The sequence below is a fragment of the Abramis brama genome, assembly GCF_963993115.1.
Source record: "Abramis brama genome assembly, chromosome: 6".
In the NCBI taxonomy this organism is placed as follows: domain Eukaryota; kingdom Metazoa; phylum Chordata; class Actinopteri; order Cypriniformes; family Leuciscidae; genus Abramis; species Abramis brama.
This window is the reverse complement of record NC_139968.1, coordinates 38151186-38174976: the sequence shown is the minus strand read 5'-3', so window position 1 is coordinate 38174976 and position 23791 is coordinate 38151186. Positions and strand designations below refer to the sequence as shown.

Sequence of the window (23791 nt, the reverse complement as noted above, 5' to 3'; positions counted from 1 at the left end):
TCTTTCAAAAAATCATCCTTTTTACATTTAAGCATATTTGTAACGAATGGCGTCAGCGCTGGTCAATACAATGAATCAATGCCACTGATCTCTATGAAGTGAAGCATCAGTTTCAGCGTTGCTGCTCAGCTGAGCCTTGCAAAGTGGAGCTTAAAATTCAAAATAAATATTAAAATAATTAACAGCTTGTTTCATTACATCTATCTTTGAATGAATCCGGATTTTTTTTTTTTTTTTTTACATTTCCGTTGAATGAACAGTTTAATGACTCACTCAAAGACAGTCGCTTGGCGCCACCTTGTGGTGTAACAGTGTAACGGCACTGATGACAGCCTCTCTATAACACGCAGAGACGAGCGAAGCCGATCCTGGTGAAATATCAGCAGAAAGCCTCTCATAAAGTGAGATTCGAGGATCGGAACTAACTGTTATATAACAATGGCCTAACAAGCTTATTGTCAGGTTACCGTTTGTGTTCTGTTATTATATTATGTAGACCCTTATTTTGACATTGTGTCTTCTGTTTACTCCACTTTAGTTTCGGTTTCATTGCTGAACATGCACTCGTCTTCGTGCCTGCTGACCACAGCGTAACACTTGTTTATTTAGCAATAAATAAATGGAGATAATGCTGAATATCGCGCTGTTGAGTCACTCAAAACGACCTCAAATTCCTTGAACTTGAACTTTTTTTTTTTTTTATGATAATACTGGTGAATTAAATTTTTGTTATATTGTGAATTTACTAAAAATTATTTATCCACAAATGTAAATGGGAGGAATAAAAAACTAATTTTACTCATTTTAAAAATAGAAATAGGTCACTACTGGTATACATTAAAAGAAACAATAAATAATAAAGCGGAAAAAAAAACTAAATAATTTTAAAGCCTTAAATCTAATCTTTGAATAATTTGTAACTCCTTGTACTTATTTGTGATTATCTGAATTTCTTTCTGCTTTCTTTTTTAAGATATTTTATATTATAATTCATTCACACATTGAGAATGAATTAATACAGTATCAATATTCTCCCTCAAACTAAATAATGAAAGTTGATTGTGTAATTCTAATACAAACAATTTTTTAAAAGTTTTCTGATCCTTTCCTCGGGTCTGTTGCATTGTATAAAAGTACTTTTTTTTTTGCTGTTTTTCTTTATTATCAGTGTAATTTTCTTACATTGTACCAGTCAAATGTGTTTATTCTGAGCAACTTTATTATTCCTTTACACACAAGTGTGACTTTCTGAAGAACTAAAATGGTGTTTCTCCAGTTTTCCAGTCTGGAGGATCAGGATGAGCAGAAAGCAGACGACAGACTTAAGATTTGTGTTTTTGTAGTTTATTTTGATCATTTTATTCAGTAACAGCATGAAGTGAACGCTGTGCGTCCGGCTCAAATCAGCAAATACAAAAGATTCAAGCTGAAGCTTCTCTAATAAAATGAAATAAAAGAACAATCAGAAATCCATAATTTCAGAGTTTATAATTTCACATTCACATCTGATCTGAGAGACACAGATGGCCAGATTCACTTCAGATAATACAAAATATAGATTGATAAAAATATAAGTGCAATTATGTATCATAAAAAAGACATTATAATATAAGAAAATAGAGTAAGGCCAAATAACACTAGAGTAATATAAAAGTTCAGATAATTCCTGCAATATCAGAGTTTCACACAGAGATGAACAGTCAAAGTCACACTGAAGCTTCTTCAATTAAACTGTTTCTAGAAACTTCTAGAAGTGAAGAGACTGTTAAAGCATCTAAAGCTCAGGATTAAACATGCTTGTTATATAAAAACACACATTAGTCAGAGAAATACTGGTTTAGCACACACACATTCTTCTTATATAGTCTATACATGACATTTCTCATCAGATATCTTGTCTAATAGATGCAGAAACAGAAACTGGTTTATACAGTGTGTATTATATGACATGAGTAACAGATGAAATGTGAGATTTTGATTAGATTTACATTAGAGGATCAAATAAAGATGAGAGTTAGTCTAAAGATCAGTGTGAAGAACATAGTAAATGAAATGTGTCTGTATGTTATCCTGTTGTTTAACTGCTCAACACACACACACACACACACACACACACACACACACACACACACACAGATCTCCTTCATACGGGGGTTTAGAGACTCACACGAGGAGAAATCTGAGTTTGATTGGTTTTGAATGTTGATAATGTCACAGTCCGGAGTCAGAGAACACTGTTGTCAAAGGCACATCCTCTGGGTTATTTCTGTTATCAGTGGATTCTGAAAGAAAACACACGAGACAGAACATGTTAAATGAAAGCTTTGATATATATATATATATATATATAGGAGGAGTTGACTATATGAATGTATATGAGTTGACTTTGAATGTATTATTTGCATTTAGATTTCTTAATATTAACACAATCATGTACAATTACACACATATTGACAGAGTCTGTTCTGACAGAAATCAGAGAGTGTCATCATACAAACTCAGTCTTTCATCTAAATGTCTGACAGGGTTTATCTAAAATAAGATCGTTATTATACTGACATATTTGATTTACTCACCAGAGAGAGAAACCCTGAATAATTTAGTATTGATATTTCCTCCTTCAGTTTTGCGTAGCATATAAATTCCAGCATTTCTGGGTCTGAACTTTTTGATGGTCAGTGATCCGGTCTGATGATCCAGCTTCATTCTGCCTTTGAATATTTTTTCACCTAATGGTGAGATTCCCTTAATCCCTCTTGTGATTTCAGCGATGCGAGTGTCTAGTCCAAACTTCCACTGGATCTCATCATCTTCCTGTATGTCAGTAACACCAGTCTCCAGAGTGACAGATCCTCCCTCATTCACTGACTCAGTCTTTATTTCATTTGTCTGATCTACACATACAGAGAAACACAGAACAGAAATCAGAAAAAGAAAATAAAGTAGTAAAAGCAACATGGATAAATTCATCCAGACCTAAATACCTCAAATGTACTAATTTTATAAATAAAATGAATGTAATTTTTCATTAAATAAACATCTAACTGATGGCATAAATCTATAAACAAGTCAAATGGCCTCAGTTCTCATGTGTGTGTGATGTGTGTGTTGGACCAATCATATTCTCTGATTCATGTGTGATCATCAGCATCAACACATCAGTGTTTAATTGTGTTTATGCCAGGAAACAATATCATTTTTATTGAATATCATGTTTCATTGTGGTTTGTTTTACGTTCCTCTTTGTTTTCTCTTCTTATTGTTCCAGTAATAATGGTTTTATCCTGATTAACTTTATATACTTTATATATTTATAGTCATTGGATAATTTTTTCTTTCTATCAAAAGACTGATGTGATTTGATTCAATAATTTTCTTGAGCTAATGTGTTTATGATTAATAATGTGCCGTCACTGAATGTTTCTCTGTCAGATAGTTGTGGAGGTCTTCAGTGGCTCACAAACACACAACATATTGATCAAGTTTAGTGCAAAATAATTAAAACATTAATCAATACTCGTTTGATTTTAAAGTGATTTGAAATGAAACTGTGTCTTTATATACAGCGTAATATATGACTTTATGTTTCAGTACTTGTGCTGAAGACTGTGCATAATGCATATAAGAAGATATTACCAAATAAACCCATAGTCCTTAATTTAATCAATTCAGCTGATTTAAAATAAAATCATTATTACATAAAGATTTGAGTTACTCACCAAAGACAGAAACACTGAATCTCTTTATTGAGATCTTTCCCGATCTGATGATCAGTAGTTGATATTGTCCAGTGTCTGTGGGTCTGGTGTCTTTGATGGTCAGAGATCCAGTCTGATGATCCAGCTTCAGTCTGTCTTTAAATCTCCCATCAAGAACATCATCATATACAGTGAAACTATGAGCAGCGCTTTCCCTTTCAGCAATACAAGAGCCTCCAAACATCCACTGTAATTTGACATCTTTATGTTCTTCATCAGGGTTTAGAGTGATAGTTTCTCCCTCCATCACTGACAGTATCCTCCATTTATAAATCCCTGCACATCAGCAAACAGAAACAGAGAAACACAGACATTAGCTGGAGAAGAACAGCAATAAAAGCAGAAAGGAATAAAATCAACATGATCATTTGCTCCACATCTGACTCCTGCTCAATGACTGATCATTAAACTTGTGAACACTGAATCACACTCACAGCAAAAGACAATATATAAACTAACACATTATCTGATATTCTTCAACATTATTCATAATCTGTGTGTTTTTTTTGTTGTGTTCATCATTAATTAAGTGCTTCTTTTTTAAATAAAAGTATCTGCTAAATGTGTAAATGTGTTTCATGTTGGGTAGTCAGAGAAGGCTTTATTTTAATCTGATTTTAATCTCAGGTTTTGTTTGATATGGTTGTGTTTATTATTTTAGCATCTGTGACACCCTGAAGCCATTGCTCTGTATTTCCTATCATTTAAATAAATCTATAACTTCTCTATTAAGAGTTTCCATTTCTTTGGTATGAAAAGCATCATAAACTACTCTGAGCTGGTGCGCTGGTTTAAGATGACCTTTGAACCTGACCAGATGAAGAGTGCACAGAATCTGTGTGAAAGCAGCAAAACACCCGTCAGGAGAGCAGATCAGTTATGATTGAGACACACGTCTACTCAGTTATTACACAGAAGTCTATTGTTAAAGCTAGTTATAAATACTGTATTTTAACCCAAACCCAGACACCAACACTAACAGAAACTGCATTTTAAAAAGTGTGGACTCGCTATAAATGTCATTTCCACACAACAATAAAATAGTTGTATAAAGTTGTGTAAAAATACATTCAGAGCCGTTCATTCTTAAACAAAACCACAGGTCAGTGCTCTTTAATATCTGTGTATTGATTATTGTTTCTTTAACCCTGCTTTTATTAGCAAAACTACAACACACACATACATACAAATGTAAAGTGTTTGAAACATGATTATGAACATTTTACACTTTTAATCTCTACTGTAGCATAATAAAGCTCAATATTTCTCGTGCTTTATCAGCTGTAATACTCACATGCTTTTAGTTCAGAGATCCAGCGGCGATAGTAAATCACACCAGCAGCAACAGCAGCAGCTAATACCAGCAGAACAGCAAGAACAATCCCTGCTTTATCTCCTGGAGACAAACCTGGATCTGTAATGATAAAGAGAGAGTCAGTGTGAGTGAATCTGTCAGTCTGATCTATTTAAATATGAATCTGATTCTGTTAAAGGTGAATCATAAATGAGCCTCTAATGTAATTTCAGATATCATGATTCTCCTTTTCACTGTGTTCATCTTCTGTATTACTGTGTTACAGCAGGAGTTTGACGTGAACACACGACTGATCTCAATAAAAACAATACAAACAGTAATGCAGATTAAACAGTTTAAAAACCTTTTAAAAACCTTTTGAAATGTGCCAACTGTCTTAAAACATTTACTGCAAATACAGAGGAGCTCTGACATGTTCATAACTAACATAAATGATTAGTGTATTAGTGTCTTCCATATTACTTACATTTTATTTTCTTAGTTAGCAGTCTGAGGAAATTATAAATTGTATATTACCTGGCCACTGCCCTCTGTTTTATTATAGCTTTATGCATTCTTTTTTATCATTTATTCAACACTTGAATGTGGGTAAGTTTCATAAAAAAGCAACATTGAGCTAAAAGTTAAAATCATGTTTTTGTCTTTGACTACATCCAGATCAGATTCAGAACGATGATCGAAACACAGATGTAGATCGAGTCCATCAACACCCCTAAAGCTTCACAGTCCTGCAGCTCGTCCTGGGTCGACATTTCATTCAGTAACATTGTGCAGTTTTGAATTTTGATATGCGGTTTAATAATGATGATCGTGTTATTTTACATATGTTTTTGCATCTGCCTCACATGTGTTTTAATCAGGAGATTCAGTCCTCTTTCAGAAGATGTGTAATAGCGCCCCCTAATGTTTAACAGTGAAATGGTGGAGAAAGAGTTCAAAATAAGAGAAATACATGTGATGGAAACTTTGATGTGATCATCATTGTAATGAATTATATCAATGTTATCATTTAGGGCTGCCCAATACTGAAGAAAAATGTGATGTGCGAGAAATTGGAAAATAATGTGATATTCGATATGATGCTTTCTTTTCCCAGAAAGAATGTGAAACCTATAATTGGTTAATAAAAAAAATTAAAAAATGATATATAATTTTAATTGATTTTACACTCTTAAAGCAATATAATATTATACATAAAATCAATTTAACGTGCCTATAAAAATTATTCAAATATCATAAACCATTCATAATGTACATTTGCAATTTTCCAATATATTGTGCAACCCTTTTATAAATCATTTAAATATAACTAAAATATTAATTTTAAAAAGAGTGCTTGTCTCAAGAATAAAATGTTGACAACTCGTTAGTTATTGTAATAATAACAGTGCAGTCAACAGAATTATTAGGACCCTTGGTAAATATGACTCTGCATTGTTTATCCTTTTGATCTTTCATTAAAATAATTAGCAAAAATCTAACATATCAATGAAGTAAAACAATTGAAAATGAAATAAATGTTTTTCTCTAATTCACTTTGGCCACAATTATTGGCATCCCTGAAGTATATTCATGTTTTAGCACAGCAGGCTCACTAGAAATTGTCCAGCTTTTCTGCTTGCTTCTGTTAAACAGTATGTTCTATAAGAGTTGTTCTTAATCCTGGTCCCTGATAACATGAACATGATTTAAACCCACAGACACAACCGGCACCAGACCGTGAATACCGTTAAACCCGAGTGTAGATCTCACACTGTAATGATAGTCATTATTGTGAGTGGATGAGTCTGACTATAGCACCTAATAATTCTGCACACCTGAATATAAGGCGTTTTTCATTCCCAGCCTTCATGAACAATTATGTATCACTTATAAATGATTAAATACTAAATTAATAGTAAATTAATAGTAAATACAAAATAAATACTATTAAGATAAATGTGGTTTGGAATGGGTAAAATGTGCCTGAAAAAATGATGATCAGAAAATCAACGTGCCTAATAATTCTGCACACACTGTATAGCTAAAACAGTAAATATAAATCTGGTTCTGTTTAAATGAAGTCATTAATGACCATGAGAGCCTCTAATGTAATTTCAGTTATTATGATATTCTCATTCACTGTGTTCATCTTCTGTATTAGTGTGTTACAGCGAGTGTTTGATGTGAACACACAACTGATTTATACAAGAACATTACAAACAGTAATGCAGATTAATCCATTAAAAATCAGTTGGAAATATGCAGCAATAATTAGTGTCAATTAGCATTAGTGTCTCCCAACTTACTTCAATACCTTAATGTTACTCTCTTCACTGGGAATCAAGTGAGAAAATTATAAAAAATAAAAAAATAAAAAATAAATAATAATCCAAAAAGAGAAACAAGTACAAAATGCAAAATTGGTGTGCTCCTTGGTAATTTAGATGTAATCAGTGTTAAAGAATGTTAAATAAAACGAAAAAACATTAAGTTTAACAAAAAAGAGGCTCTTTATAACCAAATGTTAAGACAATATGCATATGGTTATGACAATAATAGTATTTTTCACTAATATCTTGTAGTCTTCTGCACCAAAATTCTTTGAAAGACAAACTATAACAGTCTAAAGACAGTCCTAAGATTCAACTGTTATGTTTAAGTGTTCAAATGAAGTTTAACTTTAGGATTTAAATAAGACACTTTTACATCGACAGATTTGATCTACTCACCGGTGACAGTGACAGTGATTCTCTTGTTTATGGTGAATCTGAAGATGTTGATCTGTAGTTCATAGAGTCCAGCATGTTCAGTTGTGGTGTTTGTGATGGTCAGAGATCCAGTCTTCTCATCCAGCTTCAGTCTGTCTCTGAATATCTCATCAGGAACATCATCAGATGTGTTGAATCGTTTTTGTGCTTTCTTGATTTCAGCTATGACAGTGTCTTCAAACATCCACCGCATTAAATCAACTCTCTGTATTTCAGTAAGACTAGAGTTTAGAGTGACTGAATATCCCTCCTTCACTGATAGTGCTGACTTCATTTCCCCTGTAACAACAAACACATGAAGATCATCGAGTAACAGCTACTCAGACATTACTTCAAGCTACACTGTGAATGACGCATGCAATTTCCTGAAAATCCATATAACTGCTCTAAAATATAAATCATTATTATAGATTTATTAAAGTGTATTTTGGTAAAGACATGGTTTGGAGGATGGATTTTTTTGCTCTCTTATTTGTAATATATATATTTTTTTTAATAAAAACAAAAGTTACACGATATAGCTTTAGATGCATGCTTGAAGATTTTTAACAGTCAATAATTTAAGTTAACAAATGTATAGCAATCAAGTCTTGTATAATAATGCTAATTTCAATTAGTCTGTAAAAGGCTTGAATCTGTCATCAAAATGAGCAATACACAAATTAGTGTTTCATCTCCCATGCACAAGCATACAGTATTCATACCGCTTTTATCCAAAGTGATTTACAAATAAGGACACACTCCTGACTGCGCCTGTGCTTTTACTGGTGTTTGAAACTGATGAACAGAATGATTAAAATCTCCACTTTTCATTTAATTCTTTTTATATAAGATATTAAGCACTCAAATCAGAACATCACTTCAGCATAATGATCAAGTGTTTGAGGAAAACTAAACTAAACTAACAGCTCCACATGTTGTTTCTTAGCCTTATTTTTGTGCAAATAAATGTTAATTTAAACTATTCTAGGGTGCTGATCTAAATAAACTCATTATTACTATAAAAGAGTTGATAAACTCACCACTGACAGTCACGCTGTATGACTTGTGTATGGTGTGTCTGCTGCTGCTTCTCCTAATACCAGCTTCATAAAATCCAGAGTGTTTGGGTCCAGTTTTCCTGATGGTCAGAGATCCAGTCAAACAGTCCAGCTGCAGTCTGTGTCTGAATCTCCCATCAGGAACATCAGATGTTGAGAAGATTCCAGTCTTTCTATTGTGTTCAGCTATAGGAGAGTTCTGATCTCCAAACCTCCACTCTATCACATCATCTCTCTGTATAACAGCACCAGAGTTTAGAGTGACTGATTCTCCCACTGTCACTGACACTGACTTCACTTCATCAACACCAGACACAGCTGAAGAAGAAAGAGAAAAGGATTTTCTGTCAGAGAAATACATCAGTCTGTTGTTCTTTTGATAGACGGTAACAGCTGTTCGAGCCACTAGTGGTTCCCAAACTTTTCGAAAGCATGGCACCCCAACCCAATTAAACTAAACTTACATGTGTACATACATATGTTTAATATTATCATGAAAATACCATATATATATGATCAAATTTATTTAAACTTTGTGTCATTTATTCACTTTTTACATTCGTTGAAGTTAGCTGAGCAGCGTGTGGGACATACCAAAGTCACATAGGCTACGGTACATTCAATCAATGAAAATGGTATAAAACAAGAAAAACACATTTCAAGAGATTTATCATTGTACTTCTATGTGTGTACATGTTTGTTGATTTATCATATAACCTCAGAATTTCATTATTTTGCATTATGTTCATGATGACGGAGTGATTCTGATGAGGACACCAAAGGCACTTTATAGTGATTTTGATCCATATATAAAATTAAATCTAGATGAGCAAACAACAATTGAAGCATAAAGAGCTGCATGCATTTATTATGAATGCATCACAACAGAGATAGGCCTAACACAGTGTCCAGACACGACACCGCGACACCGCGACACCGCGACACGCAACGATTCTATTTTTCAGTGACTTCACGGCTGGAACAACAACAGAAAGTATGATAATCTCAGGTACTGTTTATGTGCTTTATTTAATGTTAAAAGCGGCTGAGTGAGTTTGAATATAATTTTTGTGTGTATTGTATAGCCATACTGAAAAGAACAATTCACCTCAGATCTTCAAAAAAAAATAAAAAAATAAAAGTGAACAAGAACGTTCAAACTGTCAACTCGTTGTAAACAGACAAGTGTATTTTATGACAATTTGAACCAATTACTTTATGTGGGAATCATTGGAACAAAAAACATTTAAAATATAGATACTTAACTCTTTAAATAATAATTAAAAGAGTCTCTCTCTCCAATTTAACTCTCCAATTAAATTTTCTTTAGTTTCTCATTTGCTTTGTTCAAACCTGACCTTATAACTTAAATTAAACTAAAATATCAGTGCATGGAGATGGAACTGTGTCGCAGGCATTTTAATGGGACACATGTGCCTGCTTTTGCGAGGATTGAGAGGATAGTGCATCTCGTAGATCGTGCTCCACTGACAGGCGCTGCCTTTCTTTTGTTTTTCACGTATGCAAGGGATGAGAATATTAATATTAGATTGGAATATCCTGTCAATCTCTGCGTGACATATAAAGTTGAGCACGCACCAGTACAGAGGGCGGAGCTGAGCGGGTGATTTAAACTTTACATAGGCTATATTTAAAATATATTATTGTTGTTTCGCTTATTTAGCCCTCTGAGCTTTTTCGGGTCAAAAATTACCGAAACCATTTACGTTTTAAATTTTTTGGATTCTGATATGTTAAAGGGTCGTAAAAAAATAGTCACACTTAGCTTCTTACGGGTCAAAAATGACCGACATAGGAAATGAATGGGAAATACGAAAACATAGGAAAACTCAGAGAAACCTTTGGTGGTACAAACTACAGATCAGCCACTGTGCTGAAAAAAAGTGTACAGCAAAGAAGGGGTGACACTCTAAAACATCAAGAGTGTAAATATGGCACCCACACACACAAACACACACACACACACACACACAGGGAGAGAAATGAACTGGTAAGATTGCAACAGCAAATTTTGCTCCAAACTATATAAAAACTATATATAATCATAACTCCAAAACTATAGCAAGGAGAGTCAAAAGGTAGGTATCGTTTGAAAGAACACTTTTTACATTTTTTGAAAATATAAATTAGATTACATTTGGACATTCTCCTGCAGAGAAACTGCTGATTAAAAAATAAGAAATATATATAATTTTTATTATGATTTTGTATATATTTCTTATTTGTCATGGAATAATAAGGTAGGAGGAAAATTTTTTTTTAGTGAAGTCCCCCTACATGTTAGCTGCATCTGGATACATTTTTTTTGTTTTTTTTTTGGATAAAGGAATCAAAAGTTACAGCATTTGGAAAAGAGATAGCCTTTTTGTTCAGTCTTTGACACCCCTCATAGGGAATTGTTTCTCCATGAAGAATATCTTGTCATAAAAGCAATAGATTGTTCATTTTGGGCTCATTTTAATTGTAATAATATGCTGTAAAAAATGAAGTGCCATTTTCAATGATCTGTGAATGTTTCATGAGCTGTATGATGTTTTGCATTGCAGTACATTATTTTATAGATTATGAAAAAAAGAAATTATATTTATCAGCAAATAACTCAGCAATATTTAGGATTTTTTCAAAGTGGCTACATTCAGTGTAAAGTTCAGACTGTAAGCTTTCAAATGACATCAATTTTGTGTTAATCAAGGCAATATTTTTGAAAAATGTGATAATGAATATTTTCGCAGCTAGGTGGCGCCCGCGGGCGGTACACTCCGGTTTAGACCAATTAGTCAGCACTCGTTCAGAGTTGATCGAAGTGGTTAGATGCTTTAAATGTTGAATAACATGTTAAAGGTGAAAGTTTAGTGCATCAATGTTGATAGTTGAATGTACGGAGACACTGATTCACAAAAAGGTAAAAAAAAGAAATGAACAGGATTGATGAAACAGTTAGGCCTACACAAAATACTATAAACAAGGGGTTAATACTAGAGACAAACTGACATTGATTTTACATTGATTTTACTGATGTACTGATATTTACATCTTTTTACTCCGATCAATAGACAATAGATATCTGAAAGTGTCTGTTATTCAACATTTGAGCTTTACTAGCGGTTAAACTCAATCCTGAACATTATGTATCTATTTCAGATATCTATTGTAAAAATAGAATATTCTATTAGAATAGATATCTATTGTCTGTTGTGTCACTTACTTCTGGAACCTGAAATGTTTATTTTATTCTGTTCTATTTACAATTAATATTTATTTTTATAGTGAATGCTTATTATGCTTTAAGTAGGCGTTATCAATTGGTGAGTTTTTTTGACTGATGAAGTATGTTGTATCAAAGTATGGAAACACATTAATATGGAGTCACACACATCCACAAAGGGGCTCCTTAGCATGTAAAGGGTCTATTTTATTTTCGTTTATTTTAGATTTAAAAAAATCTGTTTGTGAGTCTCTGGTGTATTTTGGGATTATTTATAGTTAGAAATCAGACATTATAGACACAGTTATTTTTCTTGTTTATTACAAAGAAATGTGTTTGCACAATAAACTGCATCTGAGGTGTCATACAATTTGGACTCCTGTAATTATTGACTGATTATTTGGAAATCTGCTTTTCCTCCATCTTAGATCAGATTAAACTTTATTGTCATTTTGAAAGACAACGGAAGCCAATCTTAATTACCAATTCAAGATCAGAAGACCTCTAGACCTACACGTCTACATTCATCTCAACAATACAAAATACACATTTTCTCGCAGCTGTTTTGATGGTTATCATTTATTCACTGATTGATGAACTGTTTACCAACAAAAGAAAATAGCTTAAATTACATATTTTAACTGTCTTTTTAAGAAATATAAGTCTGGTTACTGGCTACTGTACTGATATGTTCATTGTACCATATAATTAAAATAAATATGAAATCTGTTGTTTTTTCCTTATAATAAAGCAGCAATTGTATTGAATATTAAAGGGTTTGTTTGTCAGTTTTCTCCTCGGATAATGAGAAATATTTTATTTATAAACCTCATTTTAAACTGAAATTCTTTGTATAAATGAGTTTGCCAGTAACATTTTGCATCTGTAACAAAACAGTGTAGAGAAATTAAATTGTTCATATGGTGTTAATTATGTATAGCAATTATTAAATTAAAAAACTGTCAGACACTCACCACTGACACTGAATATCTTCTCTGAGGACCCTCTGGAGTTTTTGATCTTTAGTTTATATTCTCCAGAGTCAGTGGTTTTGATGTTTGTGATCTTGAGATCTCCAGTCTGTGTGTCCAGCTTCAGTCCGTCTCTGAATATCCCATCAGCACTGGAGTTGTCACCACTGATTTTAGCAATGCGACTTCCATTTAACCTCCATTCTATCACATCTCTCTGTATTTCAGTAACATCAGTGTGTAAAGTGACAGAATCTCCCTCAATGACTGACACTGTCTCTGCTTTATCTGCATCACCAAACACACCTGGAGAACAAACAGAAACATAGTCAGTCAGAAATTAAACATTTTAAACAATCAGACTTGCCGACTGATCAGTGGCACTAATAAATCTCGCATGATTTGCTGCAGTCTGCATTAAATCTGAGTCTACATTGTTCTGTTTATTCCCATCATGTACACACACACACACACACACACACACACACACACACACACACACACACACACACACACACACACACACACACACACACACACACACACACACTTCTTCTAGGTAGTCCATCGTCGTCCGATGATGACTTCTATAATTTGTGGGTTCTTTGATGACTGTATAGTCTGATGCGGGATGCACACTGTCTTTCACAGACAGGGCATGTAAAAGTTTCTTCTGATGGCCTTAAGGGGGCAGGAACAAGCATGGCCTGCTAGAGGATCTGGAAGACACACCACAAGATAATAGATGATATCTGCGCACAGATTTAAGTGATGAGAGAGATGCGCCTGCTCATGCGCCACTACTTTGCTGTAGGGGGATATAGTCCGATGGCAAGGACAGAATCCAAGACGACCGTGAAGGAGAGGTGAAGGAGAGGCTTTATACTGGCATGGGGAGACTACACAATAGTTGCTTCCATGTTCACCACCAAGGGCTAGCCAGCGGTAGTGAGCTGTAAGCAAGAGGCTGGCAAGCAAGTAACACACAAGCATGCAACTTCCTCTCTTTCTACACCACTGCACTAGACGCATCACAACACCCTGTGTTAAACACACACACACACACACACACACACACACACACACACACACACACACAACGCCTACATGTTGTGATTTGTATAGTCACAGCGTGTACAAATAAAAAGGAACTATATTCTCAGAAAGCGAAGCACTGCTACATGGGCGGAGTGATTTTATTTATTTATTTTATTTAATCAGGGACAGTACACATTAATAATACATAACCATATGTAAAATGCGACAGATTTAGCCAACACTAGCTAATTTTCATCCGTTGTCCCTTCTGCAGGTTGATGTTAAGGACATATACAGCACAATACAGAAAAATAACAAATAAAAAACTACCATACCAGAATACCTATAAATGTTCACAATTTTGATTTAACATTAACCATCTTTTCAGCTTTTTTGAGAAACCACAATGACCTGTTATTTGTTTTAATTCATTCAACTCCGTTGGAAGTCTATTACATTCATGTGTTCCTCTAAAAGCCAAAGATAGCTGGCCAAAGGTAGTTTTTCTTAATGGCACCTTACAATCACCCCTAATACCAGCTCGTGTATACCGTCCTGTTAGCTGATCAATATAATCCTTAAAAACTGGAGGAGCAATGCCATTCAGAATTTTAAAAACAAGTATCAAATCAGCATATTGAATCAAATGTTCCCAACATCCAAGGGAATACTTTGCTAAAATACTACAATGATGAAAACTATTTTACTTTTTATCTAGAACCTTGAGAGTTTGTTTATATATGTTTTCAATGGGCTTAAGAAATGTCTTGAATGTTTTTGTCCAGGTAGTCATACAGTATGTAATATGTGGAACAATCATTGAGCTCATAAATAAGACTGCTGCCTCTGTAGTCAAGCAATTTCTAATAAATCTAAAATTTGCTAAATTAAATTTCACTGTGTTTATCACTTTCTTCACATGTTTTTTAAAAGAAAGCTGAGAATCTATTATTATTCCTAAATATTTAAATTCGTGTACTTCAATTTTCTGCCCCTGGATGAATACTTCTGCTTTTGCATCATGATCAGGGGCCTCATTTATAAAGCTTGCGTACGCACAAAACGGGGCTGAAAACATGCGTACGCCAGTTCCTGCGCAAAAGGTGGGATTTATAAAGAAAAACTTGACGGGAAAATTTGCGCACCTGCACGCAAACTCTGACCCATGCGTACGAACGTTTTGGAGATGGAGATGGAGCACTTTGGCGACACCGATGGTGAGCTGGAGTTAAATGTATTTTTGGTCACTTTTATACAGAAAATCTAAAGAAAATTAAACATATACAGAAAGATTATACAAATACAATTTCAATCACCAAGCCTGTCACTTGAAGCAAATATCCATTCCTTCTTAAATGTCCGCGGCAGCGAGCGTGTTGAGCCGTTTAGTGAAACTGACGCAAATAACAGTTTAAATAAATAAAATACTTCTGATATAAACATTTATATTAAATATGCCATTCAAATGAATGGAGTTAAACACTTAAACATGAAATCATTACTGAAGTTACAACATTTTTTTAAATTCAATCATTAGAAATATTTGTTGTGGATGCGATTGTTTTTGAACACTTTTCCTGTGGCGTGCTTTAATGTTTTAACCACAGAGATAATTGCTTATCATGATAATACCAGATTGTCTGAGAAAATAGTTTCGTGCAAATAATGCCCAAGGCCTATCTATTTCCATTAAAAATATAAATCAATTAAAAATACAATTCGGCAAGTGGAAAAGATTGAGAAAAACTTTTTCTGAAATGTATTTTACACTATTTGATTTATGTAGGCTATTCAAAAACAAGGCAAGGATAGACAACTACTTGATATGTATTAATGTAATGTTTCTTGTACCGTTTATATCATTTGCATGATTATTTATCCACGTGATAACGTTTAAGTTATCACGTGGATGAATAATCATATGCAAATGATATGTAGATGAGGATCTGCATAGTAAAACTAGGCGTTGTAAGCTCCATATATGGTTATTTCGGGTGGAGACGCATGTACGCACAATCTTCCGCTGACTGGGATTTATAAAGTGAATTCTGCGCAGGTTCTGGCGTACGCACGGTTTTATAAGTCTGAATATTTTTTTGCGTACGCCATTTTTGGCTTTCGGGCGCACGTACACTTTTAGTAAGGTTCCTCCGCACAGTTTTATAAATGAGACCCCTGGCCTTTTAGTAAAAAACATACAAACAGTTTTTTTCATATTAAGATGTAAACATGATTTAACGATCCATTGTGAAACCAGATCCATGGTATCAGTCAATTTCTGTGCCCTGTTTTTGACTTTTCGCATGTACATACAGGACAACATCATCAGCATACATTTGACAAATAACATCTGGAGGACAAACATTTGGCAAATCATTTACATACATACTAAACAACAATGGACCCAAAATAGAACCTTGTGGAACTCCAATATTATAATCTCGATATTCTGATGTTGCATTTATAACTCTTACACAATGTTTTCTATTTTTCAGAAACCTATTCACCACATAATGGCTTCAGCCGAAAAATTAAAATTAAGTAACCTAAAAAGTAGAATGTCATGATTTACAGTTTCAAAGGCTTTGTCCATCTTAGATTTGATATTTTCCAACATAAAACAGTTTGCAGTTTCTGTTGAATATTTTTTTCTAAAACCAAATTGCATAGGATGAAGAGAAAACATACTATTATTGAGATATGTAATTATTTGCTCTGCTACCCATTTTTCAGCAACTTTAGACATTATGGGGAGAATACTTATTGGTCTATAATTACTTATTTCTACACAATTTCCAGATTTATAAATTGGTGTAATTACTCCATATTTCCATGCAGAGGGAAAGATTCATTGCTTTACTGATAAGTTAATAACCTGAGTTAGTGGTCCTCTGAGTAATTCTTTATGAGTTTTTAAAAAATAGAATCTAATCCATATTTATCTCTAGCTCTGGAATTTTTAAGAGAGCTTATTATTCTGTCAACATTTGTGTTGGACACCTGCTTAAGAGTAAATGTGGGTAGAGCAGTATCAGTCACTGTAATACAAGGAATCTCTGGACAAAATGACTTTAAGAGAACACTTATTGTGTCCACAAAGTAATTGTTAAAAGTATTTGCTATCATACCATGATCACTAATACATTTTCCTTCTAACTCAAGTTCAATATTTTGCACTCTTTTATATTTTCCTGTTAAATTTCTCAAATTTTCCCATATGCGTTTTGTATTACCCTTTCCTTCTATTATAGAAATATAAAATTTAGCTTTTGTTTTTTTAATTTCACTTATTACTTTATTCCTTAATTTATTAAAATGTCGCTTCTCGTGTTCCATCCTAGATTTAAGAAACTGCTTCAGTGCATAATCTCTCTGTTTCATAAGTGACCAAATATTTTCATTTAACCACGGCAGACAATTTTGCTTCCTCCTTCTACTTTTAACTTGTCTCATAAAACTATCTACAGTATTTTGAATGATATCTGATAAAACCTTTGAATCTTTTTCAGTACAATTATGAGAGAAATGCTCTTCCCAATTTATGTCTTCTAAAGCCTTTTTTAAATGACTAAATTCATTTTTTGGTATTCTAAAATTATCTGTTTTTTTATTTAAAACCCGATGACTAAACCTTTTTTGTCAATTTTCTCACTATAAGTGTTAAGTTATGGTCAGACAATCCTGTAATCATATTAAAGGACTTAACTATATGATCAGATTGATTGGTAAAGATTAAATGTGTTTAATCTTTACCAAAAAATCTGATCATATAGTTAAGTCTTTTAATATGATTACAGGATTGTCTGACCATAACTTAACACTTATAGTGAGAAAATTGACAAAAAAAAAGGCACCTGACAAAATTTGCTCGCAGCACCTGAGAAGCCCCGTGGTGAATGTAAATAGGAAAATGTTGCCGTTATTTTGTCACTTATTGGGAGCAGTATGCTAGCTAGAGCTGTTCACCTCAAGTCTTTGTGCTAAGCTAGGCTAGCGGTGGGTGCGTCAGATAGAGTTACGGCACGCACGGAGATGAGAAGGGTATGTATGGACTCATCTAACCCTGGGGGATACAGTGAATAAGCTAAAGTCCCAAAAAGTCGCCGTGTTCCTTTAATGTAATAGTAATTTATTGTACCTTACTGAGAACAGAATACTTTCAATATCATTATGTGGTTCTATTCTAGATTTCTTCCAAATCGATTAATACACAATAACATTCATCTGGTTTTACTTAGATTTGTTAGATTATTCACACTTGATAGAAGGTGATGGTATACTATTATTTCTGGACTTCTTTAAAGCTTTTGATAAACTTGAGCACAGTTTTATTTTACAGTCTCTGTAGTCTAGATGTAAAAAAATAGGGGTCCACGCGCACCCCCCGGCTTTTTTTATGCAACCTGATTTTTTTAAATCCTTAAAGTGTCTATTTTCGGAATCTGCCAGGTGCCAAGCTGAAATAATGTCCCAAAGGGTTCTTTTTTAACCCTTTGCTGCACCCGACCGGAACCCGAAAAATCAAAAAATGATATAGAAAGTGGCATAACATTTGAAGTAAACAACATACAGAGACAAATGAACACATTTTCCCATACAATTCTGACCCCAGGAATTAAATGGAATGGTTATTTTTGACATTTGACAACATATTGACCCTATTTCTGAAAAAAAAAGCAAAAAATGGCCAAAGATGTGTAAAGGATCAACTATATTTTCGTTTTCTCAAGCGCATAGGGTGATTATTTTTTTTCACAAACTGTTATTTCTTTATCATTCAGGTGTCTATTTTAAGATTAAATTGGGTACCAAGCTGAAATAATGTCCAAAATGCTTTATTTTTAACCCTTTGCACCAAACCTGAAAAATCTAAATATGATATAAAGTAGCATAACTTTTGATGTAAACAACTCACAGAGACAAATGGACACATTTTTCTACACAATTCTTACCCAGGGAAATTGTTATTTGTTATTCTTTACAACATCTTGACCATCTATGGTCAAACAGCAAAAAAAAAAAATCTAATTTGACAATGTTTTTATTATACTAATAGCAGTCTAAAATGGGGTTTTAACCTTTTACTGCACCTATCCTGAACCCGAAGAAATTGAAAATAGCTTTACTTTTGAAGTAAACAAAACAAAGCAAATGAACTTAAAAAAAAAATTCCAAAAAGTTGACTAACTGCCAGTTTGGGAATGTTGGGGCTTTGCAGTTGGCAGTTGGTGGCCGTTGGTTGGTACCTGCAGATCGCCATCTCCCACTGCTCTCTCTTTTGGAACAATTTCAGTAAATATTTGAAACTATAATTAAGATTTGTAGTCATAACTAAGTCATAAGAAAATTTTCAACAGTTTTTACTATAATCACAGGCTTTCGGAAAGCGAGAAGCTATCATATCTACACAGTATCCGAGATATGAGACTCTGTGAAGCAGACAGTTCACCATACCACATGATGGATATTTGTGAACAGATTCCATTAACATTAGAGGACATGCCTTGGGACACAATTGGCTATCACCAATACTGCTATAAAAGCTTTACAGGGAAAATAGATTGTTTACAAGTGTCAAAGGCTTCTACATCTGGTGAATCATCATCATTGAAAAAGCATGGCCTTAGTCTATAAAGGAAGCGAAAGGGAACGTACTCGTTCCCTTACTCTCAAGGAACCGAGGTTGTGTTAGTAACCGAGTACGTTCCCTTTCGAGAATGGTCACTTCGTATTACGTAGCTAATACGTAGTGTGGACGCAATGTAAAATGCCACACTATTAGCAACTGGCTGCATACAACTGGAGCCTAGGGAAGCACCCCGAGGTTCACAGAAACAAGCCATAACAAACCCCAACATAGTGACAGTAACCAGACGTGAGTCGGGTTTCATGAATAAGGGGCTGGAGTATAAGAGCCGGGGTCGCTCCAAACATAAGTCCCAGGACACTGTAACATTTTGGCTTTGGGAGAAAATTCATTAATATTGTTTCAATGTTATACAAACAAATTACAAATGCTGTCTTACTTCAATCAGGCACTACAAGGAGATCTGATATAAATAGAGGAATACGTCAGGGAGACCCAATTAGCCAACTTATTTTCTTACTTGCAGTTGAATTACTAGCGCTGTATATTACAAATAATGAAAGTATAAAACCTTTAAGTGTTTTGGGAAGATTGGTAATTACACAACTAGCGGATGATACAACCTTAAATGCGATCACATACTTGGGAATAACTATAACAAAAAAATTCAGGGACAGCGAAGAAAATAATATTAAAGTTGTTGTGCAAAAAATAATGAATAGCTGGTTACAAAGAAATATTTCAATTTTTGGAAGAATTCTACAAACAAAGATGGAAGGGATATTCAAGATTAATTTACCCAGCATATTCATTAGCAGGTCCAGAAAGGTGCATTAAGGGAATAAATCAAATTCATTATAATTTTGGATCATGTTCATGCAAATAAAGACGTTTTGGAGACAATAAACATGATTACAATGAAAAAAAAAAAAAAAAAAAACGGTACGCCTATCCGCCATTTAACCCTTTCATGTTTTGATGGCATAGTTGCACATCAACCTCTTCATTGGACCCTGGTGCATCATCCTATACATTACAACCAAGTGGCAAGCCTTTGTGTGTCGATTTTTCCCCCTCCAAACCAAGATGGCCAAGGGTCAGTCAGAAATGCCAAGTTGCTCGGGAATATCCACCCATTCCTTCTATCCTAGGAGACTCTTGTAAATATTGCAGCATCAAGCAATATCTAATGAGTCCTATCACAATTACATTTTCCAAGTTTTAATTTTAGATTGGGAGAAAAATCTGATTAATCATCTTTCCACTGTAGTGGACGTCATGCATCAATGGCTACATTTCAGCTACAGTTCATACTTATACTGTGAATATTGTTTTTGAAAATACTTAATCTGCAGTGACTTTTTTTACTGTAAATAAATGTATTTGTATTATTAGAATGTAATTTTCATTGACATCCAAAAAAAATTATGTGATTACATAATGTATTTGCGTTTCTTTACTTGTAACATCAAAAAAGTCATCTGAATGTGTTATGCATGTTACTTGTAATGCGTTACCCCTAACACTGATCATTTCAGATGAGATTGAAAAAAACGTATCGCTAGGTTTTTTCAGAGGAGCGCTATGCTAGAAATGTGTCCATCTTGAACATAATCAGAATTATCAGCTAATAAGAGTAAATTGACATACTCTGGTGCACTGGAGGGAGCATCTGAGTGGTACAACTGAGTCCACAGTTGAACCCTGACAGACTGTAGAAAATTCTGATGGAATCACGTCCTCATGTTCTGATTTCATAGATTCACTAAGTGCAACTTGTATGAAGTTCAATTGCCTTTGCAATATTTCACATTTATATAGTTTTCACTTTTCACATGATTTGATATAAATTGATTGATGAGTTTGTTAAATACACATACTTTATCTGTTTGATTATTGTATTATGTTTAATACAGTATATCTTCAGTTTAAACCATAAACGCATGCTGTCCACTCAAGTGGACATCTGAAAATCTCTTTGAAAAATGTGTAAAAAATAAATAAAAATTAAAAATTCAAATCTTGTTTTTTTTTTGTTTTTTTATCCCTAAGAGCAATAAAAACACATAGGAAAAAAAATCCTGACTGAGGTTATCATAATTCATGCATTAAGGGTTAAAAAAAAAAGTTGCAGAATGTATGTAGCCTAAATTTACTCCACAAACTAACTCTAACGTTACTAGCATGTAAAACAGTGATAGATGGGCCTTTTAACCTTTACGCTGAAGAGAAAATCCAACGCAACTTTTAGGGTGCCAAGCGAAACATGATTATGCATTTCTGCTCAGCTAGCAACACTGGACATCAAACACACGGCACACGCTAATAACTTTTCATATACTGTCTACTTTCTATGTATAACAGTATATGATCATCTAATAACGTATTAGACAGGATTGTACGACAAATCGTAAACTAATGAACACTGAGAATAAGAGAGCACACACTGACGTTCTCAGCGCCTAAAAATAAAGGTCACAACAACAAGCGCTGCTTACGTCACTTCAGAGTTGGCGGTGCGAATGCAACAAGGAAAATGTTTCTAGGGAACCACCTAGATGGATAGTTCCTAGAACTACCCGGTGCGAAAGCCCCTCAAGTGGTGACCTATGCATCAAGGCGTTAAAAACACCAAGGCCTGTGTGAACACTGCCAGTGTCTACTATAAATATTACACCTACTAAAATATAATGTAGGCTAGTCATTGTTATTGTGAACTATACAAAAGATGTCCAGCAGTGATCACAGATGTTACATTTTGAAATTCAAAGAATAAGAAAATATTGCAAAGAAAATGCTCATTTCCAGTGTGTAGAAAACGAAAGTGCTAAGTTACAGCTATGTTTAAAAAAACAACAACAGTCACTTACCGATTGCAAATAATAAGAAAAGAACATGTATAAGTGCGCTCTTCATGTTGCTGTAGAGATGATGGATAGTAGATGATCCGTAGAGTTATTCAAGTCCTCTGTTCTCTCAGTGTTTCTGAGCCGCGCCCTGAACCAGAGATCGTATTATACGAGACGACGAACAGGAAAAGAAAAACATTTAGGCCAACGTAGAGACGTTTACGCCGATTTATTGGTAAAGTAGGCTATATCTTGATGATTTCTATTATACTGAAAGAGACTGGTCTAAATTGCTTGTTGATTTCAAAAACAATAAAAAGAGCAGTCGTGTTTTCAAATATGGCTGAATCTTCCTTGTGTCTGTACAGAGCATCACAGTCCCGCCCACAGCCGGTGTTGCACCAAAAACTGTGACCAATCAGATTCTGTGACCCAAGAGGGCGCTGCTGCACATCAAAATGTGTGACCTCACTATAACTGCCTAATAAATGAGTCAAACTTCAAAATACTGTTTTAGGGTTGATATAGCATTCCTTCAGACTAATATAGACACATGTTTAATTATTTAGAGACGTCACAGACCCAGTACCACATAGGTCACAATATATGATAGGTCACAAAATATGATAGACAGCTGTCAAAATGTGTGACCTCACTGTAACTGCCTAATAAATGAGTCAAACTTCAAAATACTGTTTTAGGGTTGATATAGCATCCATTCAGACTAATATAGACACATGTTTTATGAATTAGAGTCATCACAGACTCAGTACCACATAGGTCACAATATATGATCACAATATAGGCAGCTATCAAAATGTGTGACCTCATAAGATGTGCAGCAGCGCCCTCTTGGGTCACAGAATCTGATGGGTCACAGTTTTTGGTGCAACACCTGTTCTGGAAGTAAAAAATTCAATACAATTTCTCCATTGACAGTTGGGGTATAAGCCATAAAAACGTAACCATACATGGTAGACTTAAAACGTCAACCCGACTTTAATTTCCAAATCACAATCATCCCCTGACTGATGTTACTACTTTCTACTCAAGGACCTTGACAGAAATGTAGTAGAGTAAAAAGTATGATATTCGTCTTTCAAATGTAGTGAAGTTAAAGTAAAAAGTTTCCAGAAAAGATAATACTCAAGTAAAGTACAGATACTCAAAAAGTGTACTTAAGTGCAGTACTCAAGTAAATGCACTTTGTTACTGTCCACCTCTGAAAAAGACAAATAATAATTTAATATTGTATCA

The 23791-nt window shown here is 34.1% G+C and overlaps 1 protein-coding gene across 1 annotated transcript; it reads right to left on the bottom strand.

Annotated features, from left to right (window-relative positions):
• Positions 1 to 1328: 1328 nt before the first annotated feature.
• Positions 1329 to 22989, bottom strand: LOC311084839 (uncharacterized protein). Its single transcript, XM_084117114.1, has 8 exons — positions 22556 to 22989; positions 13064 to 13366; positions 8846 to 9181; positions 7785 to 8102; positions 5053 to 5172; positions 3720 to 4034; positions 2577 to 2894; positions 1329 to 2282 (listed from the first exon to the last, which is right to left on the bottom strand). Exons 1-8 carry the CDS (start codon positions 22599 to 22601, stop codon positions 2212 to 2214), a joined length of 1827 nt encoding a protein of 608 aa, XP_083973240.1. The 5' UTR covers positions 22602 to 22989; the 3' UTR covers positions 1329 to 2211.
• Positions 22990 to 23791: the final 802 nt, after the last annotated feature.